This window comes from Artibeus jamaicensis, unplaced genomic scaffold, assembly GCF_021234435.1.
Source record: "Artibeus jamaicensis isolate MK-2021 breed Jamaican fruit bat unplaced genomic scaffold, CSHL_Jam_final contig_465, whole genome shotgun sequence".
NCBI lineage: Eukaryota > Metazoa > Chordata > Mammalia > Chiroptera > Phyllostomidae > Artibeus > Artibeus jamaicensis.
Genome location: NW_026521843.1, coordinates 29,437,216 through 29,459,834, shown reverse-complemented (window position 1 = coordinate 29,459,834; position 22,619 = coordinate 29,437,216). Strand labels below are relative to the sequence as shown.

The 22,619-nt window shown below is 43.6% G+C and overlaps 1 protein-coding gene across 1 annotated transcript in view; it reads left to right on the top strand.

Annotated features, from left to right (window-relative positions):
* The window catches only part of STPG4 (sperm-tail PG-rich repeat containing 4), a 37,393-nt gene extending 17,167 nt beyond the window's left edge, over positions 1–20,226 (top strand). The window contains 3 exon segments of the mRNA XM_053667005.1: positions 17,413–17,517; positions 20,105–20,207; positions 20,210–20,226. Of these exon segments, the coding sequence (XP_053522980.1) occupies positions 17,413–17,517; positions 20,105–20,207; positions 20,210–20,226 (225 nt within the window).
* The last annotated feature ends 2,393 nt before the right edge of the window (positions 20,227–22,619 follow it).

Sequence of the window (22,619 nt, the reverse complement as noted above, 5' to 3'; positions counted from 1 at the left end):
AACAACAACAAGGAAAAGCATCTCTGGCTCTTTTCTTTCAAAAATGTGAACATGTTTTCCTGTTTCTAAAAATGTCAGAAGACATGTACATGTATTATGATGAAAATGAACCCTTTTAGATAAGTGACCAGTAGAATGCTAAAAAATAAATAGTTATGTAAACATTTAGAAAGAATGAGAAAAATGTGGAGTTATTTTGGGATGGTTTGATGGACAATAGTTATTTATTTGTAACTAGAAACTTGGGAGTAGGGGGAGGAGAGATAACAGCAAACATCTGAAAGAGGAATTAAGGTACTAAACTGAGCTCAGAAACAGACACTAGAATACATAAAATTTATACATTTGAGAAAGATCATATAACAATCCACAGGGGAAGGAAGAGATAGTTTATGTTAGACAATTATTAGATAACTTCAAAAAATTAAGTTAGATTCTTTTTTTATACCACATATTAAAATAAATTCCATATTGATTAAATAATTAAATACTTTTCAAACCATAAAGCCAGGAGAACATATATTAGCCTATATCTAATTTTAGGATAAGGCAGATTTTCTGACCATAGCAATGGATGAATTACAAAGGAAAAGAAGTATTAGATTTGATTACGTACACTAAAAATTTTTGTATCTATTAGAAAACAAACTGTAAACAAGTTAATAGGAAAATGCAAATTACTCAAAGTATTTTCAATATACGTAGCAGATAAAGGGTTAATGGTTTTTTTCTAAAAATTCTCTTAATCTATAGGAAAAACATCAGTAGAAAGTAAAACGGATAAAGGCCATGAATGGGTAATTAATAAAACAAGAAATTCAGATATCCTACAAAGGTGAAACAGTTTTGATGTCTCTAACACTTAAGTGCGAGAAACCAAAAGGCTAACTGAAAATTTCCTGCATTTGGGTGGTGCGGTGGACTAAATAGTCCACCCAAAGATGTCCATGACCAAATGACCAGCACCTATGAATGTTACCTTATATGGCAGACACTTTGCAAGTGTGATTATGTTAAGGATCTTGAGATGGAGACATTATCTTGGATTATCTGGTGGGCCCTAAATGTACTCATGTGTCCTTAGGAAAGGTAGGCAGAGGGAGATTTGAGAGAGGAAGAGAAAGCAGTGTGACCAGGAGGCAGAGATTGGAGTGATGCGGCCACAAGCCAAGGAACGCAGCTGCCACCGGAAACTGGAAGAGGCAGGGAATGGATTCTCCCCTGGTGTCTCCAGAGGGAACACGGCCCTGCCAACACCTTGATTTCTGCTCAGTGAAATTGATTTTGGACTTCTGGGTTCCAGAGCTTTGAGAGAATAAATTCTGATGTTTTAAGCTACCAAACATACTGTAACTTGTTATAGCAGCCACAGGAAACCAGTAAAATGGGGATTATTTCCTGTTGGATTTCACAGGTGATGGATGGGATGAGGACCATAAATGTTTATATCTGAAGGCCTTCTCTCTTGGACCCATTATGTGCTTCAGAGCAACTGCTCAGCCTGCTGCCTGGGATATAAGCCAGTGGCCTGTGTTCTGTGAACCGAATGGGGGACAAGGCTGGGGAGCTCACTGTTTCTAAGGCAGAAGTTCACTTAATTACTATGTTCAGTAAAGGCCCTTGTCCTCATCATGCCTCGTGCTCCTGAGCCCAGATCTCTGGTGCAGTCTCCCCAGAAACTAAGCCCTCTGTTTCCTACAGGGATGTGGGATGGGGAAGCTACCTGGCTGCTGAGGGTGAGGTGATTAGGGAGGGACTAAGGGAGAAAATGTTCAATGTTGCCTAACGTTCCTGAGCTTCTCTTGGGTTCTGTGGAACAAATCAGCCTGCTTCCCCTTGGCAGGACGGCTCCAGGCACTTGTTCTTCAGCTTTCTCCACCCTGCCAGGCCAGGTCGCATTCCTCCAAACTGCTTCACGTCTTCCAAGAGCATGTTATCTCCGTTGGCTGTTGTCTCTTCCTTGGCTCTCTGTGTGTATGTGTGGGTGCACAGGTGTGTATGGGGGGAAATGAGATAGTTATAAATGCATTACACTGTTGGCATGGCAGCATGCAGTCAAGACACCAGTTTTTTTTCCTACTGGGTGATATTGTATTTCCTTTGAAATACATGCTTTAAATGAATGCCATGAGTGAATAAGGATCTGTTTACCCTTAGTAAAGACAGATTCAATAGAAAATAATTTGCTGTTAGTTTAGGCTATATATCTTGCAAGATAAGTAGCCTGGTGTGGGAAATAGCACAAGGCAGTTGATTCTGACAAATTTTACCTTCGTTTTCATGGCTTTTATGGAGAAGTCTTTGGAGACCCTTATTCTGCCATTTTCACTGATGTCACCTCATTCACTCCATTTTATGAATAAAAGTGATTCACTGATTTGGAACATCCTATCCTTCAACAAAATGAAAAGAATACTAAGATATTCCAAGACAAAGAAATAGCCCAGGGAGGCGATTCATGTCTGTCCTAAACATGCATTCCCAGCAGACTTACGGGTTTGGTTTGGATCCACCCATTTATAAACTGCAGAGGAAACTTCTTTGATCCCAGCAGTGGGAGATGGTGGCCTGCGGCGTGAGTGTGGCAAAGAAATGATGCTTGTGAGGACATTATCTCAAAGCATCTTGAGGTAAATGCATTAATCCTTAGGCCATTATAAGCCTTTATCTGAAAACCTCATTTGACTGATTTTATCATTCAGCTTAAATGATTCTAAAAATTAAAATAGCAGTCACAGAACTGTTAAGGACTCTTAGAACTGGAAGAAACTTTATAAATCTATTTCTACCATTAGGGACAGCTTTAAAGATACCGCATTGAGTGTTTTCTGGTGCTAGGCACAGTGCTTAATGGCAGACATATCCTGTCTCAATTAACCCTCAGAGCAACTTGCTGGGGTAGTACTGATTATCCCCATTTGACAGCTCAGAAAATGGACGTTAGTTGTCTGAGGTCACACAGTTATTAAGAGGTATAGCTGGGACTTTGACCCAGTCTACAGTAACCTCAAAACCTGGGCTCTAGGCTGTGCTCCCTGGTAAGTGAGCACGATCAAGTGGCTTGCTTAATGCCTTGGGACAAGTAGTGCTGATTTGGGGTCAAGTCCACGTGGCAGACATTATAAGTTGTCTCTGTAGTCACAACTCCCAGCCGATGCCTGAGGCTCGTTCATGGGGCCAGATTGGCCTGCTTGGCTCTCTTTGCAGTAGGAGGAGTTCACATGGAGGAGGCTTCTCTCTCCTGGAAGGTCTGCCTGCCAGCCTGCCTGTGCGGTCCCAATCATCTAAGATCCTTATAATGGGTGGACGATGAATAGATGGAACTTAGGCTCCTGCTGAGAACCTTGTATACTGACTTCTCTTCACTTGCCGTATCTTTTCCCCTGAGACATCTTTAAGATGATAGAATTTCCAGTCTTTTCTCAGCAAAGCCTTATTGTAAAAAGCTGGACTCAGCTGAGTCTAGCTGACCTCAACAGAAATTCTTTCATCCCCTCTACACATCTTTTTTGATGGTTCTGTGTGTGAGGCCTGCGGGTAGCCCTGTTAAACATTCAGAGGCAAATGAGACATTTTATCGGTGCTCTCTCTGCCTTCCTGCAGGGCAGGGACACTCAAAAGTCCACAACCCAGCCAAGTACACATTCCAGCACCCAGAAACTTAACACATATTAAACAAGAGTCTATGATTCATGATGAATGTATCTGGTGCAGGCCCAAATGGCTTAGCATGCGCCACTGGAAACAAAGCACCCAATATTAGACACTGGTGACTCAAGTTTAATATTATCTGTTGATAGAAGTGTCCGTACCTTCTTCCTTCCAATAGCCACCTCCCAAACTCTCTGACACAGTCACTTGTAAGCCTCCCTGCAAGTGCTGAGTCCAGTTGGAGGAAGAAGATAGGGCAGGGGTGAGGAAAAGCCTTGTTTGGGGAAAGGGACACCCATGCCTGTCCCTTCAGAGCCCATCCATATCCTAAGCAAGAGTCAATGAAGCCAAAGTGCTCACTAGCCTCTCAGTGTTTGGATCTGAGGGCTTTCCACAAGGTATTTGAGGGGCCCAGAAGGGAAATCTGTGTTTAAACTGTACTTCCTCACTCACTGCAGCAAAGCCTCCGTCCCCGCAGTAGGGATTTTGATGTGTGAGCCTAAGAGCAGACACAGGAGACATGTGTTCCTCTTGATTTCACTGTTGAAAAATCTTTTGGGAGGAGCTCTCCTTTTTCACATGTCTTTTTTTAAATGCTAAAGCTCCTTGATGGAGAAATACATTGATCCAATTTATTACTAAGGCATTAGTGACTTATTAGATTCTCTTTCATCCACCCTCATGCTCCCAGGAATATAGATGAGGTGATAAGAATCAGGATACCTGGGATAAAGGAAAGGAACTGAAAAGGGGAAAATGTGAGAAGGGGCCCCAACTTTTAGACATTTTATTATTAACTGTTCATTCTGTGCATGAACATGTATACTATACTTGTAGACATTAGCCTTAAGATAATTTCATAAAAGCATCTACAAAATAAGGAAAAATAAAATCTACAAAGAAGTATTATGCTGGGAATTTTCACAGACTTTTTCTTGTAAAATAGATGTCCTTTGATACTTACGAGAGGATCGCACTGTGACAGAAATGTGAAGTAGAGTAGTTTCAGAGAAAATCGATAAGTTAAATTGATGGAGTTCCTATTTATGTGCAATCAACTGATAATGTACAATTTAAATATTTCTGCTTTATGTGATTATGTGTTTTATGGTCATAATAGCTATTTGGATCGAAGTCTTTACTTTCTGTACTAAGAGTAGTATGTGATTCCCTGCTCAGTATGGCCAATTGGCCACATACATCAATCTCCTCTTGCTCTCAAATCTCAATAAAATGATAGTAAAAGGATAAGTAAATTCATGGGGATAAAGAGAAACATTGGCAAACAAGAGATTTCAAGTATTTGGGGTGATAGAGAGGAGAGACAGCCAGAAGCTACGAACCAGGCAGGGAGGATGCAGAAGGGGTAGAAGCCTGCTTGTCCCTTAGAATGACAGGGAGGCTTGGGGCTTTTTAATTAAACAGGAACATTTTGTTGATTTTAGTATATTTTTGACATGTTTAAAAATATTTTATTTCCTTTTAGAGAGAGGGGAAGAGAGGGAGAAAGAGAAGGTGAGAAACGTTGACGAGAAAAAGAAACACCAATCAGTTGAATCAGTTGCCGTGACCAGGAATTGAACTGGTGACCTTTGGCTTTGCAAGTTCATACCCAATCAGCTGAGCCATACCCATCAGGCCTATTTTTGACAGTATTTTACGATAGTGCAGTGCTATTCTTTACTTCAGGTTTGACGTTCTAATGATGTCACAGAAGACAAATGTTAGACAAACTATTTGCAGCTTCCTCAGTCTTTCCCAGGTCACCTCCTTTGGGACTTCAAGTCGTTCTCTGAGGTGCCAGTAGTGTCCCCGCCCTCATCCGTCTTCACTTCTCTGTCGTTAACTGATACAACTTTGTTGGATTCTCATTGGCCAAAGACTTGTCCCATCATTTGGGCACTTCTCCATCACTTTTATCAACTTCACGAAATACTGCATATTTTGGTAAAATGTGCATTTTCACTTCGAAGTGGATTGCATTTTATTTTCAGTTTATTATTATCATTTAAAGTGAAGGAGAGAAGTGGACTCACAAAGACACTGTTCTGTGTGTGATGGTGGGCCCCAGTGTTAAGCAGAGGTGTTTGATGGGATAGACTTTTATAAACGGTCAGCTCAGCGGAGAATTCTTTTGTGTTATGACATCTTTTGTCCACACTTACTACTTTGTTATGCAAGGACACATACTGAATACTCAGGTCAAAAGACTAGTACTATCACAAGACAATGCATAGTCTTTTCTAAACTTGGGACCCATTTTTTATGGGTTCTCACAAACGAGATGTATGGGGATAGAGCTTATGGTCCCAAAGCTCTTTAAAAAGCATTATATTAACTTATATCTCTACCAGTAGTCAAAACAGTGTCCATTTTATGAAATCTGTATAAATCTTGTTTATTGTTATTTAAAAAATATTTATTTGATAGTAAAAGAACGGCTTCCTATTATTTTAATTTAATCTGGGATCTGAGGGTACACATTCTAATTACTCATTACTGGTGCTCCTTCCTGGACACTTCCTGGTCAGTCTTTACTCAGGCATCTACGGGGTGGAGTTCTAACATTCTTTTTTGTTGATCTTTTTTGTATAAACTCTATTGTGAAGAAATATTAACACATATTTGCTGAAGTGTTTCAGGGATTTTGCTTTTTATTTTTGTGTTCTTATATATACAGAAGTTTAAAATGTAACGTGTTTCTGTCATCAAATTCGAGAGTTTGTCATCACTTTCTGAAGTGTAAGGTACATGAAGAAAGAAGCTGTCTTATTCATCAACACCCAGGCCCTCGTACAATGCTCAAAAAATGTGTTGAACAAAATCTGTATCTCTTTTCCTTTTTTTATTTCTCCCACCACTTAAAAGGTTCCCTCCCAAGATATGATGTTCACTTTATTTTTTTTGCATTTCTTTGATTTTTAAAAACACTTGTAACTCTTTAAATCTTCCAAGGTGTGTTTTGTGCACAGTTGCGTGGTGAGGATGTGGTGCCATTTGAGCCCTGTAGACCCAGGACCCGCGGTTTCGCTGTTGGTACATGAAACCTGCAGTCACCAGAAATCTGACCTGTGGATCTGGTGCAACATTGTACAGCCTACAGATATTCACTGAGTCACTTTAAACCCTTTCCAGAATGAGGCGGGTTATAAAAGATGGATACGTACAGGTGCACATCTCTTCCTTTCTTTCCATCATCCGTGAAAATTAACTCGTTGAAACTTGTTAATCATCTGTGTATCAAATCTCCAGGAGCAGCCTATTAAAAAAAGGAGTAGATGACATGTGAAGGCATAGCAGGTTACTATATGATTTTTTAGTTGTAAAAGTATATTAACTTTGTTTTTTAACAATTTAACCTTTATTGCATTTTTCCCATTACCATATATCCCCCTTATACTCCCCTTCCCCCCAGCAATCACCACACTGTTGTCCATGACCATGAGTCCTTTCTTCTTTTTGCTCAATCCCTCCACCCCTAACCAGCCCGTCAAGATAACTAGCTGTCATCTTGCTCTCTATCTATGAGTCTGCCACCATTTTCCTTGTTAGTTCAGTTTGTTCATTGGATTCCACGTATGAATGAAATCATATGGTATTTGTCTTTCTCTGACTGGTTATTTCACTTACCATATGTTCTCCAGGTCCATCCATGCTGTCGCAAAGGGTAAACTTATTCTTTTTATGGCTGAGTAGTATTCCATTGTGTAAATGTCCATAGTTGTTTCATCCACTCATCTACTGATGGACATTTGGGCTGTTTCCATATCTTAGTGATTGTAAATAACACTGCAATGAACATAGGGGTGCTTATGTCCTTTTGAATTAGTGTTTTGGGTTTCTTCAGATATATATTCCCAGATGTGGGATCGCTGGGTCAAAAGTACATTAACTATGAAGTTGAAAGTCCTCTAGGATCTTAGGTACCTCTCAGGAGCCTTTTTCACTTGTTAAAAAATCCAACCTTCTTGTTTGTGTCAGGGGTTCAGTTGGTGAATTATATTTCATCAGCAGGGTGTAGGTGGCTCTCAGCAGAAGCAGCTGGTGAGGGATTTATCTGGTTGGAAAACAGTTTTTAATCTTCAAATTACCGATATAAGGTTATATACTTATTTGCTGTTTCAGTTATTGTTGCAGTCATAATAATTGATTATGAATCAACATAATTGTTTGGCCCATAGAAAAGACTGTGAGGAGGAGACTGTTATTAGAGTATTTTGGGGATAGATGCCAGAGAGATGTTCCACCATAAGGAAAAGGGGTCTTTTCGCATCCACAGAAAAAAATTGCATTGGAAACTTCTACCAGCCACCACTCCCCCCGAGCACCTTGATAATGACCAAACCCCATGAATCCCAAGACCCAAAGGGCCAGTTTCCTCAGAGCAGAATTTTTTTTTAAGAGGAGGAAAGTGAACTGCAACAAATCCTAGTCATATCCGTGCTGAACAAAACAAAACTTGTCATTGGTGGGTTTTCTTCCTCTTGCCCTTTAATTGATTTAACTGCTTTTATAAATGACCCAAATATATTTCCTGACCTGCCAGCAAACTGCAAAAACTTTGTTCCCTCCTGAGTGTGAAGGACACCAGATGTTCTGCACCACTTCTCTGGACATGCAGGGGCCACTGGTGTTGCTATTTAATACTCCTGTTAAGTTACAGACAAGTAAGGAACATTTTATTTTTCCAAACCTTTTTTCCCTACTATCTACTTGGACTGTGGAGACTCAGTGCTTTTCTTATTTAATTGCTGGTGGGATTATGCACTAACACAACCCCCTGGAAAGCATTTTGACAGTATGTATTGAGCTATAAAAACTGTTTCTATCTTTTAGCCCACTAAACCCATTTGGAGAAAATCTCCCTAAAGTAATAATATTATATGTAGAAATAAATCTATACAAAGATATCATTAAAGCATTATTTATAATAGCAAGATAGTAACAGCTATAGTTTAATATTAAATAGAAGGGAAATAATTAAAAAAGAATATTGCATATCTCTCAAGGAAATATTTTACAGCCATTGAAACAATTGTTAAAATGATAAAATAGCAACAAAAGTTTGTGATCTAATATGTAGTGAAAACATGCAAGATATAGACTGATATGTATATTATGATTAAAATAATATAAGAAAAACTAAGAGTATAAACAACAGGAAATGCACCAAAATGCTTTTACTGGTTATGCTGAGGTGCTGTGATTAAGGGTAGTTGTTTACTTGGTTTCTCTCTTTTTCATTTTTTTCCCAAATATAATTTTTAAAAGTCAGAAAGTAGCTAATATTTGAGGCAAAGAGCCATCAAAACGGTCAACATAAAGTTGTTTTGTTACTTAACTAAAGACAGTGCCACTTCCTCCTAGTTAACTGGGAACCAGTCACGTCACCTGGGGCTCGCAGTGATTTGCTAAGGAGGCTCTTTATAGTTAGTTCTCACAGGTGTACGGAAAGTGCACAAGGATACGTGTGCATCCTCACTGACAGTAGGGGTACAATCTCACAATCTCAAGTGAAAATGGGGTTCTTTTATTTGATGTCAGAAATAGTCCAAGATGTTTCTGTTCTTAAAACCTGACAAACCTACAAAGAATAAGGAAGGGATTAGATAAACAGGAGAGAGTCCACAGACACAAATGAACGTTCTGTGATCCGTCTGTTCTAGTCACATGTAATAGTAAAAGTTTGCAAAGGGACATCACACCTGTGGCATACTCTCTGCATTAAAACTAGCATTAGAAAAGAATGCTGAATCACCCCAGCCGTTTTTGCATTTAAGGAATTAGTTTAATTAAAAACTAAGCTGATAAAGGGCAGCAAAAACAAAAACTAACAAATGGGACTTAAACTAAAAAGCTTCTGCACAGTGATAGAAACCATTGAACGAACAAAAAGACAACCTACTGCATGGGAGAGGTTATTCACAAATCATACATCTAATAAAAGGGTTGATACCCAAAATATATTAGGAACTCATACAATGCTAAAAAAAACCCCTGCATTATTTATAATAGTCAAGATATGGAATCAACATAAGTATCTATCGATTGATGAATGGATAAAGAAAATTTAGTATATACATACAATGAAATATTTTGCAGTAATTAAAAAGAGAATAAACTCTTGTAATCTGTGACAACACAGATGAACCTAGAAGGTATTTTGCTAAGTGAAATACAGGTCAGAGAAAGACAAATGCTGTATGATTTCACGTATATGTGGAATCTAAACAAAGAAATGAGCAAACTAGACAAAACAAAAACAGACTCATAAACAGACATAACAGGGATGGTTGCCAGAGGGGAAGGAGTGGAAGATGAAAAGGGTGAAAAGGGGGAAGGGGAATATAGTCAGTAATATTGTGTTAAGTTTGCACAGTGACAGATGACTACTAAAATTAGCGGGGTGACCACGTTGTAAAGTAGAAAAATATTGAATCATTATATTATATACCTGAAACCAATACTGCATACTAACTATACTTAAAAATTAACTACAAAAAGAAACTAAGACAGTAGTTTAAAGTTTCATGGGGAGCAGAAAAATAATCAATAAACTGAATAAATAAATAAAGCCAACACCACCTGAGCGGCACCTGAAAGTTCAGATGATGAAAGCAGTTCTCATATCCGTGTCCTCAAAAATGAGTTCACTTGCAAGTAACATTTTTGGGAAAATATAACCTTTCAAATATACTTACAGATGTATTAAGAAAAGGAATTCCTGGAAATTTTTCTTTTTAAAAAATTTGTGCCACTTTTCTAATGCTATTAACACCAACAGAGTCATAGATCTCCTACTGGTTGTGAGTGTGAGGAACTTCTTGAGCTTGGTTCTTAAAACATTATCTTCACTGGGAACAGGGAAAAGAATATATTAGGATTTTATTCGGTGGCAGGTGACAGAAACCCATCCCTATTAGCTTAAGCAAAAAATGAAAACATAAAGGTGGGGTGGAATTTATTGGTGCACATAGCCTCAGGCACGCAGGCCACTGATTTTTGCCTTTCTCTGTCCTTCGGACATGTTCTCTCCATGAGCGAGACCACCTCAGCAGCCCAGACGCACACCTGCTTGCTTAGTGCCGGGTCGTGAAAAGGCAGGCTCTTCTGATTGGCTGTGTGGTGGTCCTGTGCCTGATCCTGGACCAACCTCTGTGGCCAGGAGTAGGGGCTTGCCAGCTTGAGTGGAAAATTCCAGGCAGAAGTATCACCCCAGATTTCTTTTTAAATTATTCCATTTTATTTTATGTTATGTTATTCTTGATATTATTTCAGATGCCCCCTATTTTCCCCACTTTGCCCCCTCCCCACTAGATCTGTGAGTCTTCCACGTATCCATGCCTCTGCCTTTATTTTGGTCATCAGTTTATTTTTCATTAGGTTCCACATATTTCTAATGATGATGGGTTTCCTTCTGCTCCCGGGTCATGCGGTAAAGGGAGGATGGGCCAGTAAACACCTGCAGCAATTCTGAATTGCCTGGGGGAGGGGCCCCTGGCACCTGCATGTCTAAACTAGCTGCATATTTAGGGTAGGCAGGTTTGTGATCACTCAATGTCACCTGCCCCCCTGCCCACACACACACAGCCTGTCCGTACCTGGAAACCCAGATGGCCACAGTTCCTTTCTCAGCAGAAATAAACAGTGCCAAGTGAGGCTTCAATTCTTAATTTCACAGATGTGAATACCTTCCGGCCCCTGACGGATTTGCTTGTACCGCGCCCACCCACCTGCATGTCTCCCGTCTTCTCCTCTGAAGATATGGACGGGTGTTTGCAGAGTCCTCGAATTTCCTTGGTCGGCTACACCCTGCCATCTGGGAGGGGTCATTTTCATTATCTCGTGTAGTAATTTCCATTTTTGTTGCATATTACTTATGTTTTATGTGTATAGGTAGATATCATGGGCTGTAAATTTTATTTCTGACCCTTTCTTCAAGTATGTCTCTTGAAAAAATTTTTACTTACTGATTTTTAGGGGGAGAGAGAGAAAGAGAAATATTGATTTGTTGTTCCACTTATTTATGCATTCATTGGTTGGTTCTTGTGTGTGCCCTGACTGGGAATCAAACCCTCGACCCTGGCATATAGAGACAATACTCTAACCAACCAAGATACCCAGTTAGGGCCAAGTATGGTTTGTAAGTTGTTTGTGCCCAGGATCAATAGGGACGGACTATGTGCTTCTTCTAGGTTCTCTTTAGCTGTATGATTTTAAAAAATAGCTTAGAACCAATACTGACCCTGCCAGTGTGGAGAAGCAGGGTCAGCAACTGGCTATGGCTGTCGCAGCTGAGGACTTAAGTCTTCTGTTTCTAACCTGGCTGAGCCCCCCTTTCTCATCTGTTAAATGGAGGTGAGAGCGTTTCCCTGCACTGTTGTGAGGATCGAATGAGAGCGGGTATGTGAGCTGCAAGTGGCAGCAGGGACGGGGCAGCCGTCTGGCGGTGCCCAGGGCTGGGCCCTGGGTGGTGGGGAGCCTGCCTCAGAGCAGGCTGGAGGGGGGCCGCGTTAGATCAGCACACCTGCCTGCAAATGAGGAGGCTTCAGAATGCCCACGACTTGCAGACATTGGAAATACAGAGGTGGCATTTAACATTTTACACCTGCAATTAAATTGTAAAACTATTCTTAGTGTTAACACGCACATAAAAAAAACAACAAAGTGATTAACTGTAGAGAGAGAGCTGAATTTCACATTCCTAACTATATTTTTGGCAGGAGCCTATGCACTTTATTTCATTTCATTTTTTTGTGATGCAGCGAACTCATCTCTGTAGGGTTAAAATGAACTGCACCCTCCTCCTAGGCCTGCCTGAAGGCCCCTCCGCTTGGCCTTCCCTCACCTTTCCTTCTATGGCTCCCTACACAAACTCTTCTTCAGCCTTTCTCCCCGCAGACTCCTCCTCCTCCCTGTTCTTCAGGTCTCTGCTCAAATGGACTTTTTAAAGAGACTTCTCAGGCCCCTTCGATTAGATCAGTTTGCCATCTACCATGCCCTCCCATAGCACCGTATGTGTTCCTTTGTGTGATATTCCACATATTTTCAGTTTATTTTTTGGTGAAGTATATATTCCCTATTAGAATGTAAGCCCCATGAGAGTGGGAAACATGCATATCTTTTTCAATTAAGACTGAGTTCTGCTGCCAGGAACCAAGACCCCAAATAACTATTATAAACAAGGTAGGAATATATGTTTCTCTTGTACAAAGTGCCTCCAGTAGGTAGTTTAGGGCCTGGTGTGGCAATTCCACAGCATCGGATTTTGGTGTGCTGCTCTGCTAGGCAAGGCTTCCATTCCCATGGTCCCAGAGAGCCGAGAGTACCGGACGGGCTGGCAAGTGGGAGGGCGGGGAAGATGGACAAGCTGCCTCCTCCTTAAGGCTGCTCCTGGAATGCGTGCACACCTCTTCCTATTGGCCAGAAACTAGCCATGTGGCCACACCTACCTGCAAAGGAGGCTGGGAAATTTAGTTTTTATTCTGGATAGACATGTGCCCAGTTAAAAATTGTTCTAATACCAAGGAATAAGAGAAAGGATCTTGGGAAACCACTATGTACTGCTGCATTCCCAACTCCCAGCAACTGTGCGGCACATTATACGGTATTAGTTGAATGAAGAAATGAGCTGAACACTTGTGGATCCATTTGCTAGAGCTTCTGTAACAAAGTACTACAACCTGAGTGGCTTGAACAACAGAAATGTACAAGTATTGTCTCAAGTTCTGGAGTCCAGAAGTCCAAGATCAAGGTGCCAGTTGTCTTGGTTTCTTCTACTCCTTTCCTCTCTCATAGCTTCCAGTGGTTTGCTGGCAATCTTTGTCAAGGTCGCTGACTTCATCTTCATGTGGCGTTTTCCCTGTGTATGTGTCTCTGTGTCCAAAATTGCCCACTCATGTGTCCTCGGATGGGACAGAAGCCAGGACTCTGCTGGAGCTGTTTCCCACCCATAATGGGACCCTGGCCCGATCATTACTTTTCACTTAGAACAGCATTCCTGTGGCTTCTGGAATATGGACTTGGGCCTGTATCCACTTTCCTAACGTTCCACTTAAAGGGTTTCATCTGACACATGGGGGGCAAATAGCATTCAGTCATTTCTTTCTTCCCTAAGTCTTATGTTTTTTTTTAATCCTCACCTGAGGATATGTTTTTATTGATTTTTAGACAGCGAGGAAGGGAGGGAGGGAGAGAGAGAAACATCGACTGGCTGCCTCCCGCATGCATCCCAGCTGGGGATGGAACCGGCAGCCTTTTGGTGCATACCACGATGGGCTAACCAACGGTCACCCAGCCAGGGCCAAGTCTTAGTCCTTTTGCTTCAGGTGACCAAGACCATGCAAGGAGGCTGCTGGATGATACAGGCAGACATCCGTGCTTCGCTGGGCCCAGCACCTGCACTCCCTAGGAGCTCCTAAGTGGGAAGCTTAGGAATGAAAGCCATGTAGGGCTTGGGGAGAAAGGGTGCAAATGGTGGCATTTCTTGGCCATCCTGCAGACAGCTGGGCTGTCATAGGCATGGAGTCAATGGTAGCACACATGGCAGCATCTTTTGTCCCATCTACCACCCTGGCTGGAGAGTACTGTGCTTATTACGTCTGAACCAAGGGGACGTTGCCCAGACTGTCCCTGTCCGGAAACTCTCGGCTCTCTGCGCCTTTCTTTTTGTGGTGGCTCCGATTTCTCCAGTGGAAATGCAGAGGTCACTCCATATGAAAACAGTCTCCGTCTTGCGTGTGCACTGGTTTGAAAACATTACTGTTTTTATCTCTCTGCTGCGGGTTGTAAAATTATGAGGCACATCCGTCCCTTGATTATCAGACTTGGGGTTGGCTGTTAATAACAGACTCCACTCGTGGCGGAGTAATTGAGAACGGAGCCCTAATTACACGGCTGTGCCTCTTGCAAGAACGAAGAATGGGAAGCCCCGCCCCTGACTCTGGGGAGGGCCTGCAGCTGGGTGCCTCTTGCCAAATCTGCCAAATCCTTTGGCTAATTTGTGGCCCAAGATCTCCTGGGACACATTTTTCTTTTCTAACTTTCTGTTAATTTTATCTTGTTTTCCTGCCTTCTTTTCTCTTTTACTCCTTTTCCATATTCACTCATCTATACATTAGGTAAAATTGTTTTTATTATTTTAAAAGCAATCAAATCCAGTGTACAAAAATTAGAAAGTGCCGGTAAGCAAAAAAAGTTTCTTTTCTTTTTAGATGATGGACACATTTACTTTCTTTTAATCGTTGAAACTATTATGGTTGTTGCCCATCCACCCCCACCCCCTGGTTTGCCCTCCTCCACCCAGCTTCTGCCCTCCCCCTCCCCTGGACTTCCCACACTATTGTCTGTGTCTTGGATTATGCGTGCGTGTTCTTTGGCTAACCCCTTTACCTTCTGTTATCCAGTCCCCTCCACTTCCGATTCCCTCTGAGATCTGTCAGCCTGTTCCACGTATCCATACCTCTGGTTCTATTTGTTTGCCAGCTTATTTTGTTCACTAGATTCCACATATAAGTGAGATTATATGGTATTTGCCTTTCTCTGACTGGTTTATTTAGTTTAGCATGATAATCTCCAGGTCTGTCCATGCTGTTACAAGGGGTAAGAGTTCCTCCCTTTTTTACAGCTGCATAGTATTCCATTGTGTAAATGTACCACAGCTTTTTTATCCACTGTTGTGGTGATGGGCACTCGGGCTGTTTCCATATCATGGCAATGGTAAGTAACGCAGCTGTGAACATAGGGGTGCATATATGCTTGCTGGTTGGTGTTTTGGGATTCTTAGGGCATAGTCCCAGCAGTGGAATCACGGGGTCAAAAGACAGTTCCATTTTTAACTTTTTGAGGAAATTCCATACTGTTTTCTACAGTGGCTGCACCGTTCTGAATTCCCACCCACAGTGCACTAGGGTTTCCTTTGCTCCACATCCTCGCCAGCACTTGCTGTTGGTTTATTGATGGTGGTCCTTCTGGCTGGTAAAAATGTTTCTTTTTACTCAACATGCTACTACCTAAAGAAAACTGTTAGTAAACATTCTTTTCCCAGTGTTTTTAGGCACATTTTTTAAACTTCTACTTCTCACTTAAGAGTATTTGGGAGTAGTTTTTATGTCCATAAAAATTCATCAACACTGGATGAAATAATTGCAATTTATGTAACCAGGCACACAGGATTAGTTTGTGTCTCATTTTTAACTCTTGGTTATAGTTGAAATGATGTTATAGTGAATGTCTTTATAGCAAATACTTGCACACATTCTCAGTTGTTTTCTCAGGATGAATTCCTAAAAGTGGAGTTGCTAGGTCAAAATAATAAATATATGTTCTTTAACTTTGTATCATAAAAACTTAAAAAATATACACCACATGGAAAAAACGCTGTATCAAACCCCAAATGCCCATTCAACAACGACCAGCTTCTGGCACACCTCTGCCTCTGCCCGCTTCCCCTACTTCCTGCGTTATTTAGAAACAGATTCAAGATCGTGCCAGAAAGACTCCTTTTTGTCAACTAGCACAGGTATTTGAAAATGGAAAAGGGAAAAAAGTGACTTACTAGAAAATGAAACAAAAGGCTAATGCCGTGTCTGCATTGTCTCCTGTAGTGTTTTGGCTGTTTCCGTTCTTGCAGCCGCCCCTGGGCCCAGCTCGCATTTTCCTTCTGGATTTCTGCTGCAGTCTTGGAACAGTCTCTTTCACTTTCTCTGCATTCGGGGAGGTATATGTGTTCTTAAGCTATTTCATAGTCTGCTGCATTGTGCTCCAGAAAAGCTAATCAAATTTATACTCCCATTGAAATCAGTAAGAGTGTCCGTGCTGGTGGTTAAAAGTTTTGTTTTATCTTTCTTTAAAAAAATAGATTTTTACTCATTTATTTTTTAGAGGGGGGGAAGGGAAGGAGAAAGAGGGAAAAAGAAACATCCATGTGCGAGAGAAACATTGGATCAGTTGCCTCTTGCACACACCCCGGCAGGGGACCAAACCCACAACCCCGGCACATGCCCTTATGGGGAACTGAACTGATGCCCTTTCGCTTTGCAGGATGATGCCGGACCCACTGAGCCACACCAGTCAGGGTTCCTTCCTCCCTCTCTCTCTCATTCTTTCTCTCCCTCCTTTTTATTTTTAACCGTTGTTAATTTTCTAGATCTCCCTCCTCCCCTCAAAACAAGAATCTCATTGTTTTAATGAGATCTTATTTGGTTATTAATAAGATTAAAGCCACCCGATCATTTCTTCTTTGAACAATTGTATTTCCTCTTTGGGAATTGCCTTTTGCTAATTTTTCTAGTGGATGTTTGTCCTCTCAAAATTGTCTTCATCCATTTATCTCATAGCATTGTACTTATGGCAATGAATTGCTGTGAGTACTTGTTTGGACTTAGAATTATATGAAAGAGCAAGTGTGCATTATAAGCTAGCAGCCTGGAGCAGCAAGTTACTATCAACAGTCAGAGGGATGAGTATGGAGTGAGGCCTGCCAGTGTGGGGAGGGGCCCAGGCAGGGACAAGGGGAGATCGTCACAGTCACTTAACCTTTATCCTTCCCAGCCATCCACCAGGCAGGTAAAGTAGATAAAGCATGTATTTTTCCCTTTTCACCGTGACTTTGCAGGGCATACATTGATAAGATCCTCCAAGCCCAAATCCAGCTTTTTACAGTATCACACTGATTGGTGTTTATATGTAGAAGGCAAATAAGGCATTAAAATATATCAAATATTAGTAATTATGAAACACTCATTTTTTTTTAAATTTTAGCATGAAGGCCCAGGACCAGGGCATTACAACTTGAACACTCCTTCAGCAAGTTCTGTTACTTCTTGTTTTCAATCCAAAGTACCTCGATTCTTGCCCTCCTGTTCAGTAAGTATTCGAAAAGACAGATGATGGCTGTAGGTTTTATGGCTGCGTATTGGGGCACAGGGGGCAGTGGACATGGGATAGGGGTATTATATACAATTCTAGTATATATATATATATGTGTGTGTGTGTGTGTGTGTGTGTGTGTATATGCTTGTCAAGGCAGCAAAGGGTACAGAGCTCAAATACCTGGCAAACCCTTCGGCCAGGTTCAGACCCAGAGTGACTTCTGAAGGCTGCAGCTAAATTATGGGTCCAGTGGAGAGCAGCCAGCACAGCGATTAGCCATCCGTGCTATGACCTGGATGCTTTGTAGGGAAACACCTTTGATGAATTGAGGCAAGCCGTGGACAGTGGCTGTCCCCAGCCACCCAGAATTGCCTTTCTTTGTGTGTGTGGCTTCTGAGAGCGAAAAGTGAGGGCAGAATCATTATTATTGAACCAAAGGAGACCATTAAGGCATGAGCGATTGTCCTGCCTTTAAAGACTCAGGACAGATAGGGAGAAGTCCCAAGTCCTTGGAGATACGTATAGAAAGGAGAATCTGGCAGTGTGTAAGAGCCTCAAAGGCTTAGGGAAGATCTCAAAAGCATAACATGGAGTTAATAAACAGTGGGGTTTTTTTAATGTTAAAAGATAGTTTTAATTCCATAGCCTTGGTGTTTCTAGTCTGCACCCCAGTCTGAAAGTCCCTCGAACTCGCTGGTATGTAGCCTTGTTTGAGATGGTTGGGAAACAGAAATACAAATTCTGCCTGTAAGGAAATAGGCCCACCTGGGGGTGGAGGTGGGGGGGGTGGAGCTGGGTGGTGGGCAGGAGAGGGCTGGCACTGCTGCTGTCTGGGCCGCAGGACCCCTCCCCAGCCCCACCTGTGGAGGCCCAGGCCCTCACCTTCAGGAGGGTTGGGGTGTGGGGTAATGTGGTCTTTATCCGGAGGTGTGAATACTGGGGAGTGCCTGCCAGTAAAGTTAAAAACAGACGAACAACAGGAGGCTGGTGGACCCCTTGATCTGGTCCTCACACCCTAGTGGCATCACCGTGATCCAGACACGGGATTTTGATGGAGCTCCAGGGCTGGGCGTCCTCAGGAGGTTGGAGTCATGCTAACCAAATGCCCAGGAAACTGGTGAGAAGCCAGAAGGGGCAGCATTCATCTTTAGTATCCACCAAGGGGGTCGCTGGTATTCAGAGCTGCTGCACTGTGGAGCGTCTCCTCTGATAGGAAACTCTTTGTGGAAGCCAAGGTCAACCAAAAGTTGGCTTGGTGACAGTGAAACCAGGGCTGGGGGATGGAGCCAGATGTTCTCAAGGGCTGAGAACCGTAACTGGCAGCCTCCTGAGGGTTGGTTCTTGCAGGGATTGCCGGGGCAGGCCCACAAACCTATGTGTGGGCTGGCCTTCCAGGACTCCTCACACAGGCTGCTTCCTCATTAATAGCATAAAAAAGGCTTCAGCTTTTTTGACATCTGTCCAGGACTTGATGAGATTCCAGGCTGCTGCTCTGCTTTTGGCAAGGGAGACATCCTGTCATTTAAAGCAGCTTCTGCAGGCAGCTGACCTCATCCACGCTGGGCCGACAGTCCACCCCACTTTCAGGGTAATCCAGTTTCCACTCTCACTGTCTCCTGGAGAGATAACAAGCTGCAAGGAAGGAAGGAAATGACAAGGTGGCAACAGGGATAATACTAGCAGTGGTAGCCAGGGGGTGGAGCACCTGGCCTGCGCCCACTCTCTCTCCTGGAGGGCTTCCCGTGAGCCTCAGAGCCTCCTTTGTTGGCGGAGGCATAGGAAGCCCATGGCCCAAGGTCATACCGAGCCACTGGGGCTGAGACTAGGACTTGACCCCAGGCCTCTCCAACAATAGAATCCTTCTCTCAACCACACACAGAGACCCTGGGGTCTCTCCAGCAACCCAAGAAAAACTCCCTTTGGATTTCCAGAATATGTGTGTGCACCCCCACGTGGAAAACCGTGACCTTAGACAACCAAGTCTTAGTCTATGAAAATGACAGTCACTTGCATTTTATCACTGTAGAAGAGAAGCTTTGTTTAAACAATTGGTGCAATCATTTTTTAAAGAATTTCATCAAAATGAAAGCATGACTTTCAAAAAGTGGAACGCATGGATTCCTTGCAAATACTCCTGACCCCGTGGTCCACAGACAGGGGCAGGGAAATACCCTGCTACTCATACTAGATCAGCGCTAAAAACTCATGAGTTTGGGCTGTCGAGGTCAGCCTCTCAGATTGGGAACCCATTCCCTCCAATCCCTTACTACTACTAGACTGAGGGGTGACGATGGCATTCCCAGGGACAAATTGCCTGTGGGAGATAGTGTGCCTTGTGGGGAAGGGGGCAGGTGAGGTGCCTCGCCCTCGGGTCCTGGCCATTACTGGTTGTCCACTGTCTCTCGGCAACTCTGCAGCCTTGAGGAGAGCAGCTGACAGGAGCCGCTCTGGGCTGCAACGACAGGTACCTCTGCCCACACTGGTGCGGCCCTCGTCTCCCTCTGTGGGGATTTGCCAGTCAGGCCAAGGAGGTCCAGGTGTTACACTCTCATTAGCTCCCGTGTTTTTGTTCTGTTTTCAGAAAACCCCAGGCCCAGGAGCATACGAGGCTTCAGCACAATTCCCCAGGCAGCCCAGGACCATTGCCAAAATGGGGCGAGAGCATAGCCTCTTCTTTGACAACACTATTGGCTTTTAAAATAAAGCTGCCTTGGCCCTAAGTTATTTGTTTGAGGAAGTTATTATGTTTAGAAAACACTGTTTTGTCTACTCTTTGTCTAGGAGAATTTGAGCACAGGACCTAATAGGTTGCCCAGAGTGAGCATCCAGCCTGTCTGGACCAGGTCTAGCATAATTTCCAGTTTACTCTCAAGAGTGTCCTGATTTGAACCATAAATTTTATTCCCAATCTGTTTGTTTTTTTTTAATTGTATGATATTGGTTATGCTATTATAGTTGTTCCCACTTTTTCCTCCTTTGCCCACCTCCACCCAACCCCCTCCATCTGCTTTTTGACAAAGGTGTATTCCTGGAGACTTCCCTGGGCTGCCCTTGCAGCAGCTTAGAAATGCCTGATGTACCTGGGCTGTGCTCTGTGCGGCCCTGGACTCTCCAGCCAGGTCCCAGCTGCACGAGGGTTGGGATAACTCTAATACCTCACAGCCTCATCAAAACTTCCTTGGGGGTTGCCGGGGCGGTGCCTTCAATCAAGGCCTCGTGGAGCTTGACAGGGTCCCAACAGGTGGGTCCTTTTCTCTCTCAATTCCCTGAAATGAACAATATTTATTTAACCTGATGAGTATTTGTGGTTTCGAGTCAACAAAAATATTTTGATGCTCTGTGCCAGGTGCTGTGTGGGGAGTAAGGGCTTAAAAGAACAAGGAATGAGGCACGTGACTGAGTTTGGGGCGGGTGATAGGGAGATGAGGCCAGGGAGGTAAGTAGTTTGGGGTAATCTTTGGCTCAAGGAAGGCTTTGAAAGCTGCGCCAAGCAGCTCCTTCTGGTGTCGGAAGCTCAGGGGCTGTCCTCACTGGTAAGTCAGGCCCTCGTCTTGAAGCCATGAAAGCACTGCAGCCAATGCCCAGAGGAGCAGTGTTGGCAGTGAAGGCTGCGGTGGACAGCGCAGGGACAAGGCAGCATGCAGAAGGGAAGCTTGGCTGGCACCCAAGGGACCAAGAGGCTGAGACAGAGGAGAGGGGAAAAGGTCAGGGGCAAGGAGCCCTGTTTGGACAAAAGGCAAGAATAAATATTTGCTGGAGGGGAACAGAGGGAGCCTAGCCTGGCCAAGCCAGCTAGAGTGGAGGGTGTGAGGGAGGGCGAGAGGGGGATGGGACCACATGCAGCCACGCATGGCAAGCAGTCCTGCTCAAGGAGCATCAGCCAGACAGACACGATGCGTGATGGCCAGTGTCTCACAGAGGTTGGGGAGATTCCACAGTCGTGGACACATAATTGGGAGAAACCTTATAAAATGCTCACACAGTATTTTGTTATATTTTAAAAGAAGGAAAAAAACCAGTCTTAGAAACCTTTATAAAATATTGGGGGCAGGGAACGGATGGCCACTCTCCCACTGAATTCATTCAGATTTCACGTTTGTGAGAGAAACTCCCTGCATGGTATTTTTTCGGAGCTGAAAACGGCTGCTTGGATGGGGATGTCTGGGGTGGGGTTGGTGGACACGGTGGCTCTCATCCTGCTTTGATCAGAGGATGGCTCTGGCAGAGGATGGCAGGGCAGATAGTTCCAAATTTTATTTTCCGAGTGGGTCGGGGTCCCCTGCAGGATCGGAAAGGCGCAGCTGGCAGGGCTGATGGGAGTGTTTTCTCTAGGTTGCACCTGGTGCTCAGGGCCACGGTTGGAGAGAGGCAGCTGCGTCTGTGCTGGAGCTCCTGGGTGGGAGTTAGAGGAGCCCTCACCCCACCGAGGGGAGGAGGGAGGTGGTGGTGTCGGTATGTAGGGTGGTGTGAACCAGGCAGGGGCTGGCAGGGACCTCCTCTCCTCCCCCACCCTGCCCCCTCTCCCCTCTGCTGCTTTCTCAGGCTTCCTTTCCCTGCTGCAGCAGGCTGACTTCACTGCCTCTTTCGCGTTTAGAATCTAATGTAGCTACCTCAGCCTCTCCTCATGTTACCTCCTGAGCCAGCTCCCTAAAAGGATGCAGCCAGCCTCTCTTGGTACCAGGATCAGATTCCTAGGAGAGAGAATCCAGTTGGCCAGCTTGGGTCAGGAGTCCACCCCTGGGCCCTTCAAGCTGCGGCTGGAAGGGCTTAGAACCTTGGTGTAGACAGGGCTGCAGGGGCCCAGCTGTGCAGGGGATAAGTTACTGGGGGTGGAGGGCAGCTCTCCAGCATCCCAGGAGAGAATGAAGACCCAAGCAGAAGAAAAAGGAGAGGGTGGTGCCTTGACTGGCCTGCAGACTTCACCGGGAGGTGAAGCTGCTGAGGAAAATCCTGCAGGGCTGTCTGGACATCCTGGTGTTTGGGGTCCATTCCCTAAGCTTTGCCTTTGGCTCCATGACAGCTGTCTGTCCTTCTGTTGCTGGGGCGTGTCTCACCCCTGTCTTCCTTACTAGTCTTGCCATCTGGTTATAATGCAG